Source organism: Etheostoma cragini, chromosome 20 (assembly GCF_013103735.1).
Source record: "Etheostoma cragini isolate CJK2018 chromosome 20, CSU_Ecrag_1.0, whole genome shotgun sequence".
NCBI classification, from domain to species: domain Eukaryota; kingdom Metazoa; phylum Chordata; class Actinopteri; order Perciformes; family Percidae; genus Etheostoma; species Etheostoma cragini.
The window spans coordinates 7,249,757-7,266,733 of record NC_048426.1 but is presented as its reverse complement, the minus strand read 5'-3'; the positions used below and the strand labels follow the sequence as shown (position 1 = coordinate 7,266,733).

General features: G+C 42.2%; 1 protein-coding gene across 2 annotated transcripts in view; it reads left to right on the top strand.

The window, feature by feature from the left end:
* Nucleotides 1-16,977, top strand: part of plekhh1 (pleckstrin homology domain containing, family H (with MyTH4 domain) member 1) — a 35,695-nt gene that overhangs the window by 16,043 nt on the left and 2,675 nt on the right. For both annotated transcript variants that reach the window (XM_034858552.1, XM_034858551.1), the window contains exons 8-29: nucleotides 527-1,278; nucleotides 1,924-2,002; nucleotides 3,940-4,031; nucleotides 4,205-4,352; nucleotides 5,032-5,168; nucleotides 5,279-5,389; nucleotides 5,654-5,740; nucleotides 6,167-6,325; nucleotides 7,752-7,832; nucleotides 8,441-8,620; nucleotides 8,711-8,822; nucleotides 9,636-9,748; nucleotides 10,768-10,944; nucleotides 11,197-11,294; nucleotides 11,742-11,919; nucleotides 12,696-12,851; nucleotides 13,696-13,793; nucleotides 14,076-14,217; nucleotides 14,367-14,509; nucleotides 14,700-14,829; nucleotides 15,624-15,707; nucleotides 16,314-16,460. In XM_034858552.1, the coding sequence (XP_034714443.1) occupies nucleotides 527-1,278; nucleotides 1,924-2,002; nucleotides 3,940-4,031; nucleotides 4,205-4,352; nucleotides 5,032-5,168; nucleotides 5,279-5,389; nucleotides 5,654-5,740; nucleotides 6,167-6,325; nucleotides 7,752-7,832; nucleotides 8,441-8,620; nucleotides 8,711-8,822; nucleotides 9,636-9,748; nucleotides 10,768-10,944; nucleotides 11,197-11,294; nucleotides 11,742-11,919; nucleotides 12,696-12,851; nucleotides 13,696-13,793; nucleotides 14,076-14,217; nucleotides 14,367-14,509; nucleotides 14,700-14,829; nucleotides 15,624-15,707; nucleotides 16,314-16,460 (3,404 nt within the window). The remainder of the gene's footprint in view (nucleotides 1-526; nucleotides 1,279-1,923; nucleotides 2,003-3,939; nucleotides 4,032-4,204; nucleotides 4,353-5,031; nucleotides 5,169-5,278; nucleotides 5,390-5,653; nucleotides 5,741-6,166; nucleotides 6,326-7,751; nucleotides 7,833-8,440; nucleotides 8,621-8,710; nucleotides 8,823-9,635; nucleotides 9,749-10,767; nucleotides 10,945-11,196; nucleotides 11,295-11,741; nucleotides 11,920-12,695; nucleotides 12,852-13,695; nucleotides 13,794-14,075; nucleotides 14,218-14,366; nucleotides 14,510-14,699; nucleotides 14,830-15,623; nucleotides 15,708-16,313; nucleotides 16,461-16,977) is intronic.

Here is a 16,977-nt window from a genome sequence, read left to right as displayed (position 1 = left end):
CCCATAATTCATGTTGTCTTGTGATGGGTGGCAGGAAGCTTTTTGAAGCAATGAGCGTGTTCTATAATTTAATCATCAACTACTGCTTTGAGTGATACTCCAGCGAAACAATGTTTTTTTCAAGTAGAAACGTCATCTTTATTCTTTAAAAGTTGCTCTTTAAAGGTTTTAAGCTCCTCTGGAGGACTGCAACTTGGATTCATGGAATATACTCATAATTACAGCAAAAAAAATGTCAAAACACCCATTTTTCCTCTGTTGAATCATCCGTACTTAATGCTCAGATTTGAGTTTCTCCATCATTAAATACACTACTGTATCTACTGTGTTTCCCTCTCATGTTATCATAGCTCCAGATCTCTGTTGAAATATATTTATTTGTGCATATTTGGTTATGTAGCAGTTAAATTATTATTGTCCAGACCTTTGCTGCTCCTACGTATTTTTGGTGGTGTATTCCTTGGAGTAACATCAGTTTGTTCATGGCATGTAGACTTTCTCAAATGTTAATAACCTGTCTCCTCAGATGTGAAAAGGACTCCTGAACAGTCCAGTAAATTGATTTGTTTCGGAGATCTTGGAGTCCATGATGCTGCCTCTCAGGCTCGGAGCAGGGAGGGCCTAAGCAGCCCTGTTTCCATCGGTGGCCCAGAGCTCCCAGTGGGCCCAGAGGGTCAGGCAGGGGGGTTAGACAGAGACAACTCCTCCGATGAGCTCAACAGCAAGTTCCGCTCTCAGTGCCTTCACTCGTCCTCTTCCTCTTCGTCTTCATCCTCAGCCTACGAGATGGCCCATGGATCGAGCTCCCCAGAGTCGTCCCTCAGAATATCACCCAGAAGCCCGCTCCTGACGCGCTCCCCCTCCACCAACAATCCCTTCCCCAATCCTCCTTTTCACCAGTCAGGCGCCAGCATGACGCTACCTAAAGTACGGACTCCGCTCACCCCCAGAGACAGCATCCAGCTGGTGAAGAAGCATTACAGCCAGCCGCAGCCCTGCCTGGACAGACTCCACCACCTCAACGTTAACATAGACATCACAACCCCATCCTCCACTTCCTCCACCCTCAAGAGCACAGGCACCGCCACCTCGCCCTTCTCGCAGGTTGTGGAGGAAACAGACATTGACGACGGGCTTCCTGACAGCATGGACGGGGTCGTGGAAGGGTCGGGATCAGAGGAGCCATGCCGGGACGGAGTCTCCTTTGTGGGACTTCCAGAGGAGCTGGAGCGGCTGGATCCACCACCAACGCCTCCTTTACACCGCTTCCCTTCATGGGTATGAGAGACCAGCATCATCTATTCAATTTTTACATTTTGTGCTGTTTTATGCAGTTAAAATCTTACCTTATCTTTTTGTTTCAGTCACTGCGACGTTTTCTTTCTTGTGAAAGTTGAATAAGTAGATCGATCTCTTGCCTGTACGGTAACACTACAATAACTAAATCTGCCTAGCAGCTCATCCAAAGCTAATAATTTACATGTTATATCTGGTTTGTTTAATCCCTTACACAAACCACACGTTTTACAGTAGGTTATTGGTCTGTGGACTACTGCTTGGACCAATTGCCAGGCAACCATCAGAGACTCAGCCAAGAAATAGTCCAACAAATAGGCCACAGTAAAATTAGAATTTGTTGCTCTTACACTAACAAACAAGATATAACATGTTAGTGGGTGAGCTTTAGAGGTGTTATCTTTGGGCAGATCCAGGTTATCTGTTTTTGTGTCTTTGTGCTAAGCTGAGGTAACTGGCTGCTGGCTGTGTAACGTACAGATATATAGATCTTGTAAAACTATTACTTTATTGATGTATTCTACAAAACTCTCAATGCCAAGGTGTTACCGTGTACCGTCTGACGTTTTTTATAATGAATGTAAAGTAAATTGAGAGCAATATTCCCAACTTCATCGACCTCTGCAGGAGAGTCGGATCTACGCTGTGGCAAAGTCAGGAATGAGAGTATCAGAGGCCAGTCCTGGAGCCAGGGGCCCAGCACGAGGTGAGTCCCCCGCAGCCAGAAACAAGAAACTAGCAATTTTTTCACTAATATCTTTTTTTCTACAGTCAGGTATTCAACAACCATTTATAGTCTGTTTTTCATGTGTAAAGCAGTGTCTAACCATGTGTGTGTGCCTGTCTGTCTGCATGAGACCGGGTGGTGTAGGAGATGAGTCATTACTGTGAAGTGGCATGTCATTCAGCTGCTGCTAATGCTGCTGTGGAGGTGTGTGGTTGGTTTGGATCTGTCATTTCCATCTTTGATGTCACTTCCTCTGGCCCAAGGCTCCACACACCTGCACAGGTGTGAGCTCCTCTTCAAGAGGCTCCCTTTCCTTTTTTTTAAAGACCTGAGGAAGAGCATAAGAGGAGGTGGGGGGGGGGGGGGGGGGGGGGGGGGGGGGGGGGGGAAGCTGCTTTTTAATCAGCTGCGATAAAAGGACGTGGTCTGGGGGTAATTACTGCCATCCTTTCTGTCCCAACATCTATTTTGTCAGGATGCAGACCAAAGTTTGACAGCCTTCCAACTATTACATGGGACATGGAGTGGATTGCCAAGTGCCTGTTGTGGATTAAGTCATAGCTTGCTCAGCGTATTCAGCTTCCTCTGATGTTTTTGTGCCTTAAAGGTGCATCTGTTGTTAGAGCATTTTTGATCTCCGGCAGAATGACTAGCATGGACCAGTTGTATTTTGTTTTGGTTCAAGCCTTTTTGACTTTTTCTGTTATCAGTGCGTACGTCACACTGCAAATTATTTAGGTCTTACCAAGATAAATAAATAAATAGTTAGATTTAGAAGCGTTAGATAATTTGTCTTGTTTTAAGAGTGAATTTCTTATTTAAGTGTTCAACTTTATACTAAAATATTAATTCAAGCAAGCTAAGCAAATTATCTTGCTGCACGGATAGATCATTTCACTTGTTTTTTGTAATTTTTCCCTCAGATTTAGTGTTTTATCTTGTTTTTAGACAACTCTTTTTGCAGTGCTGCTGGGTGAATTATATATGCATTATGTATCTATATCTTGAGTAAGGGTGCTATATTTTTTCCCTTTGCAACTATACAGACTCCTATAGGAATTACCATGGTTGCGACCAAAATTCCATACAAGCCATTTATTGGACTACCGGTAAAAGGTCCAAACCTTAGTATGAAACCAATAGTACAAGAATTGCATACTATTTTTGGTTAAATATTACAGTATGCAAACACTGGTACAATATGTTTGCTTAAATATCCAACAATGCAACGCTTTAGTGACGGAAACGTTCATAACTGACAAACTGTTGGCCATTGTTCTGTAATTGCCATTTTTGACCACAGTGGCCACTGTTTTGCTAGTCTCGCTTTGCTAGACTCCAAAGTGTGCTGGAAGAGGGTCTGGCTACTCCACATAGCATTTGGCTAGGGAGGAAAACATCCTCTGGTTTATTGGCATTTCTTTAAACCAATCACAATCGTCTTGGGCGGTGCTAAGCACCGGGGAAAAGACAGGGTGCCTCTGCAAAATAATGTGGAAGGAACTTGTTTTGGTGAAAGGTGTACGTTTTTCAAGTTGTTTTTTGTCGTGCAACAGAAAACTCAGATTGGACAGAGAGTGTAGCTAGCTGTCTGGATTAACCCTGCAGAGATCTGAGGAGCAGTCAACCATGGTCCTCATATATCGATTAGAGTTAAAAATGTCAACACAAAGGAAGCCCAAGGCAATGGATATCCGGCCTAAATGAGTGGAAATCCAGGGGATGTTTTTGCGGCAACGGAGCAATCCCGGAAGGGGAAATTCAAAGATATAGACTCCTTTTTTGCAAAAGTTTTATAGTTTATAGTCTCACTTTACACATTAAATGATGTGCTTTGTAGCATTGGCATGCAGTGTACATGTCCATAATTCAATAAACATTAAATTGATTAAATGTTTTTCCCGTGTATGTTGCAGGGTCCAACTTACCCCAATATCCAGCGGCAGGTCCGTTTACCCAGCTGATCTATAAGAACATCAATGTACCAGTCTATACCACACTGAAAGGGGTGAGTGCATTTTTAATTTTTAATTATTAAAGGTTTACAGTGAGGCTGGATCAGTGCTTTACTTTTGATGCAGCTTGCCAGCTAGTTTGTGTGTTAAAACACCAGACTTGTTTCCATCTGTACTGAAATTTTGGTGTATTACTTTACAGTGCTCTCTCAATTGTTTGTTTTAGAAAGCCACTCAGATCAGCAGCGTACCACTGCCCGACGATGACTCCGGGTCTGAGGATGACAGCAGCTCTCTGGCCAGTTTACGGACCTCCATCCTGAGCCCGGACAGAAAGAGCAGCGTCCCGGGGAGCCCGCGTGCCGTCAAGAGAGGTGAGGATTGTACATTACAAATTACGAACTTTCCTAATCTCTAAAACAAGGAAAGGCTGCCTTTACTTAATATGGCAGACAATGTAAGTTTAAGGTAATCTATGAATTTTGGATCCAGTGTTTTAATAGCCTAAAGGTAGGAATCCTCTCTGGCCTTTATTTTGTCTCAGTAGTACAAAAAAGTACTTTTTCTGGTCATCAAAAACACAAACCTAACCAAATCAAGACTTACAGCAACAAATCCAGAGAAATCCAGCATGGAATAGGCAGCAGTTTGTCTGTTGACCAGAATGGTACGCAGTTGCGAGAAGCTGCACTGTAAGGACGGAAAGTACCAAGATACATTTGAAATCATTAACTAAAGTAGATGATGTAGCTAAAGGGAAAGTAAATTACAGCAGCCAGTGGCTAGAGATAGTACTCACCACTTAAACTCAGTGCAAAATAACTGATGGGATGCATTGAGCATAACGTCCTGACATTATCTAATAAGTGAGTGGTGATCTAAGAGTCTGGTTTATCCCTTTAAGAGTCTTCTATCTTAAACCTTCTGTTGCTTGCTGGCTTTTAAATCACAACTTGTATAATTTATTTTCTGTGTTTTTCTCCCTTCAACCATTTCTAATATATCTTTTTTACTTAGCGTACCTTATGTATTTACCATCTCTTGTTTTCTTAGGGGTGTCCATGTCCTCCATCAGCTCAGAGAGTGATTATGCAATTCCTCCCGATGCCTACTCCCTGGACAGTGACTACTCCGAACCGGAACATAAAGTTCAGCGAACCTCCTCCTATTCCTGTGAGAGCACTGGGCCTGTGAGTGGAGTCCTGCATTTCCATCGTTGACTTCTATGATAAGTCAACTCCAGTATGAGCAGTCAGTTGTGTTTGAATGTGAATAACTCCTGTGCTGTTTGTGTCTGTAGGAGATGCTGGAGAAGTCCGGGTACCTGCTGAAGATGGGCAGTCAGGTGAAAGCCTGGAAACGTCGCTGGTTCATCCTGAGGAATGGAGAGATCCTCTACTATAAATCTCCTGTGAGTGTGAGCCTGCCTGCTTCCTTCCTTCTAAGGTTTTGCTGTCTGCACTTAAAAAACATTGCAAAAATACTTAAAAATACTATAAATGTTGTGCGTTTGAGTACAAGATGGTTGCAGTTGAAGGCACGAGCACCATCTTAAAACTACCACAGCAGTTTTGTCATTGTATATTTAAAAAAATTTACATTTCTAACTTACTTTGTGATTGAATATATAGTCATCATTTTTGACCAAAATGAAATTTCTTGTGTGTGTATTCAGAGTGACATGATCAGGAAACCTCAGGGTCAGATTGAACTGAACACATCCTGCTGTATAGTACGTGGAGAAGGGGCGCAGACATTTCAGGTATGTGGAAAACATTTTCAATAGTGCTTAACTTTGTGTAAGAATTCTTCAAGACAGTCACAATCACAAGTACGATTTGTGCTTCACACTATGACTACTTTCTTTTACAGGCTATGCAAAGAATTTAAATGGTAGTTCCATTTTTTATTACAATTCAAAAGACTGTGGCATGACAAAAAAATGTGTTGTTAGTGGACACATGCAGCTACACAAATACACACACTCTTATTATAACACTGCACCAAAGTACAGCTTTACAGCTGCATACCAGAGAAGCCGCTTAAAATGACATCATGTATAGGAGTGGCTTGAAATGTTCCCCTGGCTCTTCTGACGCTGATTCTGATCTCCTCTGACATGATGATGCTATCTCAGTCCGGCTTGGCTTTGCAAGTTTACCATATTTCTCCCTTTACGTCTAATCAGTTGATTACGGAGAAGAAGACCTTCTATCTGACTGCCGACTCACCCAACATCTTGGAGGAGTGGATCAGGGTTCTGCAGAACATACTCAAAGTCCAGGCCAGCAGCCCCGTTACCGTGGAGACCACCACCAAGCCCACCGTGAGGGGTTGGCTTACAAAGGTCAGGAGACAGAAGTCTTGGTATATCAGTTAAAGCACTTTTGCTTTCTTGCCAAGCATTATGATGTTAAAATAAATACCTCTCATGTTTGTACGCTAAATATGAAGCAATTAGCTTAGCTTAGCATTATGACTGGAACAGCTAGCAGTTATGGTTTTAATCATCTCATCTATTTCTCAGCAAGACCTTATTTCTGTTTAATATTAAATATTCATGAAAGTTGAAACCAAACCTCTTAGTTATTATTCACTAGGAGTATAATGCTCAAACACCTTTTATTTACTATTATTGATTACCAAATAATCTGATGATTGTTTTTACTGTTAATTGGTTAATCGTTGGTGAATATTCGCCCAAACTATCCCAGAATACAATTTGACATTTTAAAAGGACTTATTTTGTCAGACCAACAGTTGAATACAAACTAGATATTCAGTTTACCATCTAAGAAAACTAAGAACACTAAAATAATGTAGTTCATTTCATCAGGTTTTTAACTGGTATGTTGTGTAAAGAATCCTTACTTTCCTTTCCTATTTCCATAGCATAGCTCCAGAAGGTATAGATTAACCGGGCTTTCACCATGAGAGTATGCCAAAAATAACTGATTTTCAAGCTTAACGTCCTCTTTCGGACAGATATAGAAGTGTCTGTCACTGGGGTGGAGAAGGTCTGACTGATCACTTGAAGCAGATTCTTGAAAACCTCCTTCACGTTGGGACACGGCTTTAAGGCCCGAGCTGCTGGAATGCTTGACATCTCCTTCCCTTTCACCCTGCTCTTTTCCCGGGCCTTTGTAATGCCTGTCTCTTGGTAAGGTTAAGACACTTAAACATCTGACGGGTGCCCGTGATGGGTCTCTGACAGATGACTGACAGGCCACGTCCTCTCATCACACCCCAAATCCCTTCCCAAGAGTCGTCTTTGATGTACTGGTTGTGACGTGATCTTAGTCCAGACAGGGGGCTGTTCTGCCTCTCAGGGCAGTTAACCCCGGCAACCCCCTTTTCTCAGCGATGCACAGCTGGCTTTGTGTCAACAGCATCCTCCCGTGACATCATCGCTCCATTCATATTTCTGTGAAAGAAGTTGCTGAAAGTGATGTGTTAGTATCATCAGCAGCAACTGCATTCCTGGTTAAAATGAAGCTGAATGCAGCATCAGAATCAGAGCGTGGATAGGCTTCGCTTTTGGAAACAAAACAAATCCTAAAATACGATTAGCAAACTTACCTGCTCCCTCACGGGACATCTGCTGGTCAGATGTAGAAATCCCCTGACTAACATCTATCAAGCTTTTAAAAACCTTCTTTGATCTGAGATTCAAAGATTACAAAAAAGTTTAGTCGTATATTTACTGCTGTTCTGAGAAACAGCCAGACAGTCTTGGGACTTGTCCTGATACTTCTCTGTTTTTCTCGTTTCAGGTCAAACATGGACACTCTAAGCTGGTGTGGTGTTCTATGGTTGGAAAGGTCTTCTACTACTACCGTAATCAGGAGGACAAGGTTGACAAAACTCCCTTCTCCTAACATGTCTCCGCCTGCTTTTGTTAGGGATTATTGCAAATACATGCTCCTTAGCGCTTGTCTTCTGTGCGGACTAGGGCTGAACGATTTTGGGGGAAAATCTAATCAATATTTCTGCCAGATATTGCAATTACTTTTGTTGTTGTTGCTACATATTGCACTTTCTACGATCATATTAAATAAAGTAAATGAAAGATTCACTGAAAATAGGACATTTCTTTAAACACTTTGTGAAATGTAACATAGTTCCAGCATTTACCTTGTGGAAAAAAAAAGTAAATATAATAAAAATGTTAAATCAAATGTTAAACCATTCAACTAAATAATTCACATTTGATAAGTCACGGTCTTCCCGGTAAGATGATTGCATTCTTTCAAATCACAATTTTGATTTGAAAAAGATTAATTGTACAGACCTAGTACAGACTAACAGGTTTGTTAACTGTTGCTTAGACAAGAAAATAAGGTGTAATATTGTCAGTTGAGATGTTTCTTTAATTGAACACACTGAAAGCTGTTTGTCTGAAACTGGTTACCTCCATCTTTTGTTTCATTCCTTGTTTACTTATGTACTCCTTCTGTCTCAGTTGCCTCTGGGTCAGCTGCAGATGCGGGAGGCCTCGGTACAGGAAGTGGATCGCTCCTGTGATTCGGATGAGGACTATGAGGCAGGCAGTCGAGGTTTCCTCTCCTCCCACTGCACCTTAGTGGTCCAACCAAGAGACCAGAGTCCTACATACCTTCTCATCGGCACCAAGCAGGAGAAGGTACTGGCAATTTACCCTTAGGACGAGACTCAAGCAACATTTAGTCCATTTATTTCCCTTTGCACACAAATGCTTTTTTTTGGTACACAGGATACATGGCTGTATCACTTGACTGTGGCAGCTGGCAGCTGCGCAAGCTTCAAAGTGGGCACAGAATCCGAGCAGCTCATTGGTAAACTCCTTGATGCAGAGGGAGACCCAGGTGAGAAGATCCCTGTTCTACAGCAAAGAAGTGTCATTAGTGGTTGCAGTGATTGTCTTTTGGGCATTTTTAGGCCATTACTGACAGGACAGCTGAAGACATGAAAGGGGAGAGAGAGGGGGGGAATGACGGTAGAAGGTAGGAGTTGAACCCCAGCCCACTGCGTTGAGGAGTAAACCTCTATATATGAGTGCTTGCTCTACCAGCTGAGCTACCTGGGCTTCCTAGTGACTGCAGTGTTGTCTGTCTGTGCATTTAGCAGTTTGATACATGTTTTGTTAAATGAGAAATGAAATGATATTGTGTATGCACCGATATCAATCAATACCCAGCCATAGTTTTTTAAGTTATTGTGTTGGCCTAAAAGTAGTCAGGTTGAAGTGTATATAAAACCCGCAAATTTACACAAACAATACTTTATAACAAAACCTCAGTGTCATACACAAACATGTCAAAACGTAATTCATAACTGTGGTTACAAAGAACTAATTTGATCAGATTTAGAACACTAGAGATGTATTTGTAACCCTCACAGTAGATGCATAGTTGACTAAATGGGCTTAAAGTTGCAAAGTCTTATAAGTGCATGTACATTTACTCAGTAGCATGCTACATGTTATTTTGATCCAAAATGTCTGACAGCCCTAATCCACACAGCAGACTGTGTTTACGACTGACTTTTTGTCAGCTGTTGAGTCATTACAGCTTTGAAACTCAATCTTGTTTCTCTCTCTCTCTCTCTCTCTCTCTCTCTCTCTCTCTCTCTCTCTCTCTCTCTGTGTGTGTGCGCTCTCTTCCCCTTTTTTCTCCCAGAATCTGCCTTGTGGAAGAGTGAGGCCTTGAGCTTCTGTAAGGAGGGTCTGCGCTCGCCTCTCACCACTCTGCCCTCGGAAGCTCTGCAGACAGAAGCTCTCAAGCTCTTCAAGGTATGTTCCTCCACCTCTCATCCCTCTCTCTCCCTCTCTTGTGCTATTCCACTTCCTTTCCTCCTTGTCCCTTTCATACCTTTCTCCGTATCCCGCTTGCTTATTCTGCCCGGCTCTCACTGTAACGGTCTGTTCAAGGCATCATCCATCCTACTCCAGTTTAACCCCCACGCTATCCCTCCTACTCCTGGATTTGCTCCATGGCCCTCTCCCTTTCTTCCCTCCTGCCTCTAAACCAGATCAAAGGCTCAAGAATGAGGGCTCCAGCTCATTAAAAGTGTGGAAAAGAGAAAATGGCCTTGATTATCTGCTCTGATTGAGGCTAACCGTTCTTCTGGTTTTCAGCCTATGTGAAAGGCGCCCCTTTAAAAACGAGACATGGGAGGTCAGGGCATTCAGAGTGGCAGCAATGAATATGGAAGCCACAGGATGGGGGAGGAGAAAGGGGATCATAGCAGAACAGGGGACCTTGTTAGAAGATGGCAGATCCTTTTCCTCTCTTTTCAACTCTTTAGCCCTCAGTTCGCCCACCCAGAAGCCCCCTCCCTGCTCCACTACAGTCGCTACACTACGGGACTGAAAGATGAATGAATCGGCTCTCTCTTTGACCAGCCAGCCTGAAAAGAACAGTCCCAAACACACACAAAGAAACAGAATGAATGGAAGTGACACACTTTTCAAGCCTACGCTCTACTTCATGCCTTTGAAGTATAAATAAATCTGACGGATGAACACCGTTAAATTGGTTCTTTTGTCTTCAACTGTCTCTGTGGAGAAGAACAAAGGTTACTTCAAAAAAAAAAAAATGACATAAACATTTACTGACTGAACTCATGCCATGTATTTACATTTGTTCAATTTCCTCTGACTTGAATATTATTATCACCTGAAGTTCTTTTCCTTTTTTATGATGCATGTATAGGTGTAGTATTTGGTGTGTGTTTGTCTCCACCTGCTGGTAAAGCAGTGGACTCAAGCGTCAGGTTTTAAAAGATTAAGAAGTCTTTCCTTCTCTGCAGTCCTGTCAGCTCTTCATCAACGTGCTGGTTGAGTCTCCGTCTATTGACTACCACACCTCGCTGGCCCAGAATGCTTTGCAAGTGTGCCTGACCCACCCAGAGCTGCAGAATGAAATGTACTGTCAGCTTATCAAGCAGACCAACCGCCGGACACCACACAACTACTCCCTTACACAGGTCAGCCTGGTGCACGCGGGTAGAAAAGAGATGCATGTGAAACGCAAAGTGATCAAATAGAAAGCAGAAAAAAGCAGATATGTTTGTTCATTTTCACTTTTAATTATTTGTAACTTGCATGACAGAACACCAGGGTGGTTAACTCTGACCGTGAAGCAGAGTGGTGCTGCATTCATGGAAAACGTTTTTTTTAAATGTATGCATTAAAAAAGATCCTGTAAATTTCTCTTTTTTTACCAACTATACCTGCAGTGCTGGCAACTGTTGTCTCTGTGCGTGGCTCTGTTCCTTCCTCAACAACATTTCCTTTGGTACCTGAGACAGTACCTGCAACGCAATGCTGACCCAAGGTGAGGTGCCAGAAGCCTGCAGCTGACCCATGACTCCTTAAAGTGTGGCTGCTTAAGTAACTAAAACCAATTCTGAGGCATTGTTTACATCTCTGTTAGGGCTGCACAATGTTTATAATTAAATTATTTATCGAAATTGCATTGTCCAAATCGCTTGGGAAGGCACAATGTTTGTTAACAGAAAAATATGTGTAAAACCATTCTGAAATAAGTATTGTGGTGCTGCAGAGATGTTCCAAGCCTACAAATCTGTCCAACCGACTAAATCTTTGCAAAAATCACACTTTAATCATTTTGATGAATATTTTCAATGAGAATGATATGAAAAGGATCCTTCCCTCCCTAATCATCATGAATGATATCACACTCATCAGTCAAAATATTCGCAATTAGATATTTTCCTCGTATTGTGCAGCCCTAATCTCTATCCCTTTTCCCCCCACACAGGAGTGAGGTGGGGAAGTATGCAGTGTACTGTCAGAGGTCTGTGGAGCGAACACTGCAAAATGGAGAGCGGGAGGCCAAACCTTCACGTATGGAGATCGTATCCATCCTGCTGAGAAACCCCTACCACCATTCACTGCCATTCAGCATCCCAGTCCACTTCATGAACAACACCTACCAGGTAACGAAAAAGTACATTACACTCTCACTTTCTTGACTTTCCTGTACCTTTGACAGCAGATTTTCCTTAAGGAGGAGCAGTTTTATGTATTTTGGTCCAATTCTTCACATTCCAATCTGTGCCGCGTATAAAGAAAGAAAGTAACAACATCACTTCAAACATGCAGAGTAAAGGGAGACGAGTGTATGTTGCCACCTATAAGCAAATAAAGTAACAGCTGTTTCAGAATGTCATGCCTTCACACAGAGGCTTCTGACAAAATCATTTGAACCTGGCTAAGCTTTTTTTTCCCACAATGCAATGTAACATCATCTATCCAATGAAATATGTTCAAGCAGACATTTGTGGAAGATTACTTTTTAACGTGAATGCTGTATTTCTAGTGTTTTCTCTTGAGATCGTCCCAACAGACAGTAAAATCACTCCCATCCTGTTAACTTTCCAGAGTTGTAAAATCATGTCTAATGTGTCTTGGCGCGAATAGGCCTTCAAACTCATGGATCTATTACTCAAACTTGACTCCCTGGATCATATTTTATCATCTCACTGGTATCTGCAACAACACAACTCTTTCTTTTTTTCTACTGTAGGGCTGTTTTTTTTGTCTTAACTCCCTCTTAAATCTGCAGTGAACGGCTCATCTGCAGTTCTAATCTGTTGCTGCTGTTACTTGTTTTGCTAATAGGTGGCGCAGTTTGGACTGGAAATGCAGGATTACATTGGCTGGGACCTGTTTCCGGTCATCACTGAGGTGTGCCCTTTGCTTTCTTTTTTAGGTGGTGGGTTTCGACGGCTCCACCACTGTGGAAGAGTTCCTCAGCACGCTGAACCAGAGGATCGGCGTGAGGAAGCCTCAGCTGTCTGGGTTTGCTCTCTTCACTGATGATCCATCTGGCAAAGACCTGGAGCACTGCCTGCAGTCGTCTGCCAAGGTAAGAGTGGGGGTCGCTGAACAGGAGAGGATTAGAAGGGGGTGAGAAACCTCTACTAAAAGGGCTAGTCTTAAACTTTTTTGTGACTTTTTGGTTACTAAATGTAGTCACGTGCCAGCATACCAAAACCTTTACTCTGTATTGACATTTTAATTTCTTTTCCACTCAATTTTCATTGTGGTTACTGAAACTGCTCCATAATGTTTAACCCGCCCGCCAAAGACAGTGCATAGCCTAGATTTATAACTCTGTCTGGCTCGAACAGTAAACAGTACATTTGATGGATGTCTTTCTCCGTAGCTATAGACTAGACTTTTCTGCACAGAGTGGGGGAGGAGGGTCTGGCTAGATGGGAGAAAATGATGCTCTGGTTTATTGCCATGTCTTTTAACCAATCACAATCATCATTGGTGGCGCTAAGCACCGTCAGCGGCAGCTGTGCCGCAGCAAAATAGCATCAAGAAGCGACTTGTTTTGGTGAAACGTGTGTACGTTCAAAAGTTGTTTCAGTCGTTTAACAGAAAACTCTGATTGCAGATAGTCCAGCAAGCTGTCTGGATTTACCCTGCAGAGATCTGAGGAGCAGTTAACTATAGTCATCATAACTTTTTTTGAGTTTAAAATTCCAACACATAGAAAGCACAAGGTACCGGACATCTGGCTGTGAAAAGTGAAATCCGGCGGAATTTCCGGCGGCAATGAAGCAATCCCGGATTTGATACATAGTGGATTTGACTACTGTAGCTAGTAGCTATAGCTGCTGCTACCTGCTGACAGAACCAGAAATATGGTAAAAGCTTCCACATGTCTGACTGGAGACTGACTTGTTTCCCTTTTTTGCCAGATCTGTGATGTAATTTCCAAGTGGGAGCAAGCCCTAAAAGAGCTGCATCCTGGGAAAAATGAGGGGACACGGATTGTGCGTCTAACATACAAAAGCAGGTAGGATTTCTATTGTCACACTTACTTACTTTGTTACCTCAACATCTTTTTAGTAGGTTGTCACACAAATTTGTCTAAAGAAAAGCCCTCTCAAAACAAAACAGAGCACACAATAAAAGACGGTGATGTGATATGTGTTCTGCCTTCTTACGTTTCTAAGGAACTTTAGGTGTCAGGGTTAGATTTCCTGCATCTTAGAAATGAAGTGAAGTGTGCATAATTCCAACCTCTACCAGGAAAAACAAGTTTAATGAAAACTCTTTCTTGTGCATGCATGCACAGGTTGTGTATCAGATCTCAAGTGAAAGGAGAGACGGAGCGAGAGCGCCTCCTGCTGGCGTACCAGGTCAATGATGAAGTTCAGCAAGGCCACTTCCCTGTGAACAAAGAACTGGCTCTTGAGGTGGCTGCCCTCATGGCACAGGTCTGGTAAAGATTAGGTTAATCCATAGGACTAAAAAGACTTGTATTTTACTGTAGGAAAATCTTGTACTGCCGGTAGGAATTTCTGTGTTTTTAAAGCTATCTTTCTCCTTGTAACCCTCTCTCTACTTTCATCTTTTTTTCTTTCAGGTTGAACATGGTGACTTGGAGAGACCAGCTGCCTCCTCTCCTACCGGCTCTCCTCAGCCTAAATCTCAGCTGATTCTCCTGCAGGCTTTAGAGCGCTTTTACCCCAAACGCTACAAGCAGGACTGCAACTCAGAGCAGCTCAGGTTAAACAAACACTGCTGTAATTAAAAAAAAAATACTCCACGTTTGCTTTTATCTAGAACCTGGTAACCTAATGTCCTCATACATGTTGGATGTATTACCCAATATCCACAAACACTGTTTGTCATAAGTTGATTAGACGGAAATACTACATGTTGTTCTCTTCAACCAATGGTCCTTTTCTCCTTTCAGAGATCTTACTGAGCGTCTGGCCACTAAGTGGTCTATGCTACGTGGGTGCAGTGTACCCGAGTGTGTGAGAATATACCTAACTGTGGCTCGCAAATGGCCCCTGTTTGGAGCCAAACTCTTTAGTGCCAAGGTAAGAAAAAAAAAGTCCACTCCTCTCTTTGTTTTGCGTTTAATGTTACACTCTGTATAGTCCTGCATTACCAGACCTATCTCCACAGCACTGTGGAGTAAGGCCAGTTCTTTGCCTTTCTTTAAATCAATCCCAATTGTCTTGGCACTAATCTTGTTGGTGGATCTGTAAAATTGTCTCGGCTAGGAGCTTGAAAACGCCGCATACAATATTAGATGAAGTTAACTGCTCACACAATACAGTAACGTGAGCTATTTAAATTAGATGGATATTGCTGTGTGTATTTTGTCCATGGCAAATCCCCGCCAACCAGTCCCAAAACGTCCCAGTTAGAGATTTAACGCCCTAAACATGTTCTTTGTAATTCTTTTTCATCACCAACCCTGAAAGAACCAAGCAGGCCTGCCTTGTTGCACAATCAAACTTTTCTTCAAAACTTGCCATTTACAGCTTGTAGCTTGCTTGCTCTGAGGTTTTTTATGTTTACTGAAGCAACCAGAGTTTAAAACGGCAACACAAAGAATGCCGAACGTGAGGGATATCCGACAGAACTTCTGGCGATGCCGGAACTATCTGGTAAATGAACCATCGTCAGTCCAGCCTATACTCTGTATAACTTAATGTAGGCTCTCTGTTATATTCATCATGTTTATGCCCTTACGTCAACATCATCAGGCTTTTAAGCATAGGTTGGACCAGTTTGAGATCAGGAAGAAGAGCCAGAAAGGAAGCTGTAATGTTTACTAGGATGGATTACCTGTAACATGACCTCTCTTTGTTTCCCCTGTCCGCAGCCGGTCCCCCCCTCTCCTGTTGAGCAGAGCCAGGTGTGGCTGGCAGTCAATGAAGATGGATTGTGTGTGCTGGACTATACAATGGTGAGATTCAAACAAATACCTCCATCAACAGTATCTCTTGTTACATAAAACGTGGAAGAAGAGAATACCATTTTAGAATTTAAATTTACTTCAGTTTATAGCTCAAAAAGTAAGATTCCTCTTTACAACTGCAATGCTCAGCTGACAGGGCTACAACTGCAGAGCCTTGTTGACCCATTGGTTTGGAATGGTTTTCATTCTGTGGTGTTTCAAACACCAGAAATCCACAGAAAAATAAAACGGCCAGCCTCCGGTTTAACATTCTTGACCCTGACAGACACCGTTCCAACATGTAACAATGTTAGCTTGAGCTCTGTAATTTTCAGCAGCCCGTGTAGATCCATTTCATTCTCAGTCTGGCTGGCAGCATTGCTCATGCCCTTTCATGAAAGTCGGGAGAGAAAAAACAAAGTGAAAACCACTAGAAGTCGCTGGAAATTATGTCACGCTGCTTCACACTCAATTTGCTCTAAAAAAAAAAGCAGAAACCAAAACAATTTCCCAAAAGAATTCCACGCTCTATTTTGGGATCAGCAATAAATTCTGAACATGCCGCCCTGTTTATATCCGTTTCACTGCCCATTGGCAATTTTTTCATTTTTTCAGCACACGCTGGTCACATACTCCTACCAGTCTGTGATTACCTTCGGTGGTTGTCGTGACGATTTCATGGTGGTCACGAGCCAGCAGAGGGAGCCCGGAGTTGCGAAGAGGAGCGCGGAGAAGGTGGTCTTTGTGATGGCTAAACCAAAGGTAAGTGTCATGAGTATGTCTGCAAACATGTTCAGACTGACTGACAAGTTTCCACCTTGCCACAACATGTAACATTGTCACTTTACCTTTTGTTAGATGATGTAAAGCAGGATTCACAACTACGGTTACGTGTAGGGGGTACGTGGAAATACCACAATTCGACTAGAAAATAAATATTCTATGTTGAGTAAACTGTAACCTAAAAAGGATATGTTACAATCGAGAGTGTATAAACATTATTTTGCAATCAAGCAGAGAAACCTGAACAGTTAGATATAAGTAATGGGTAAAGAGTTGAAATAATAAGCTAAAAGTAAGGAATAAAGAGTTGAAATAATAAACTAACTGTAAGGAATAAAGAGTTGATATAAGGTAAAATTAAGGAACAAAGAGTTTAAATAAATAACCAAAGGTAACGGATAAAGGGTTGAAATAGTTAGCTAAAAGTAGCAAATACAGAGTTGAAATAGTTAGCTGAAAGTAACAGATACAGAGTTTAAATAGTTAGCTTAAAGTA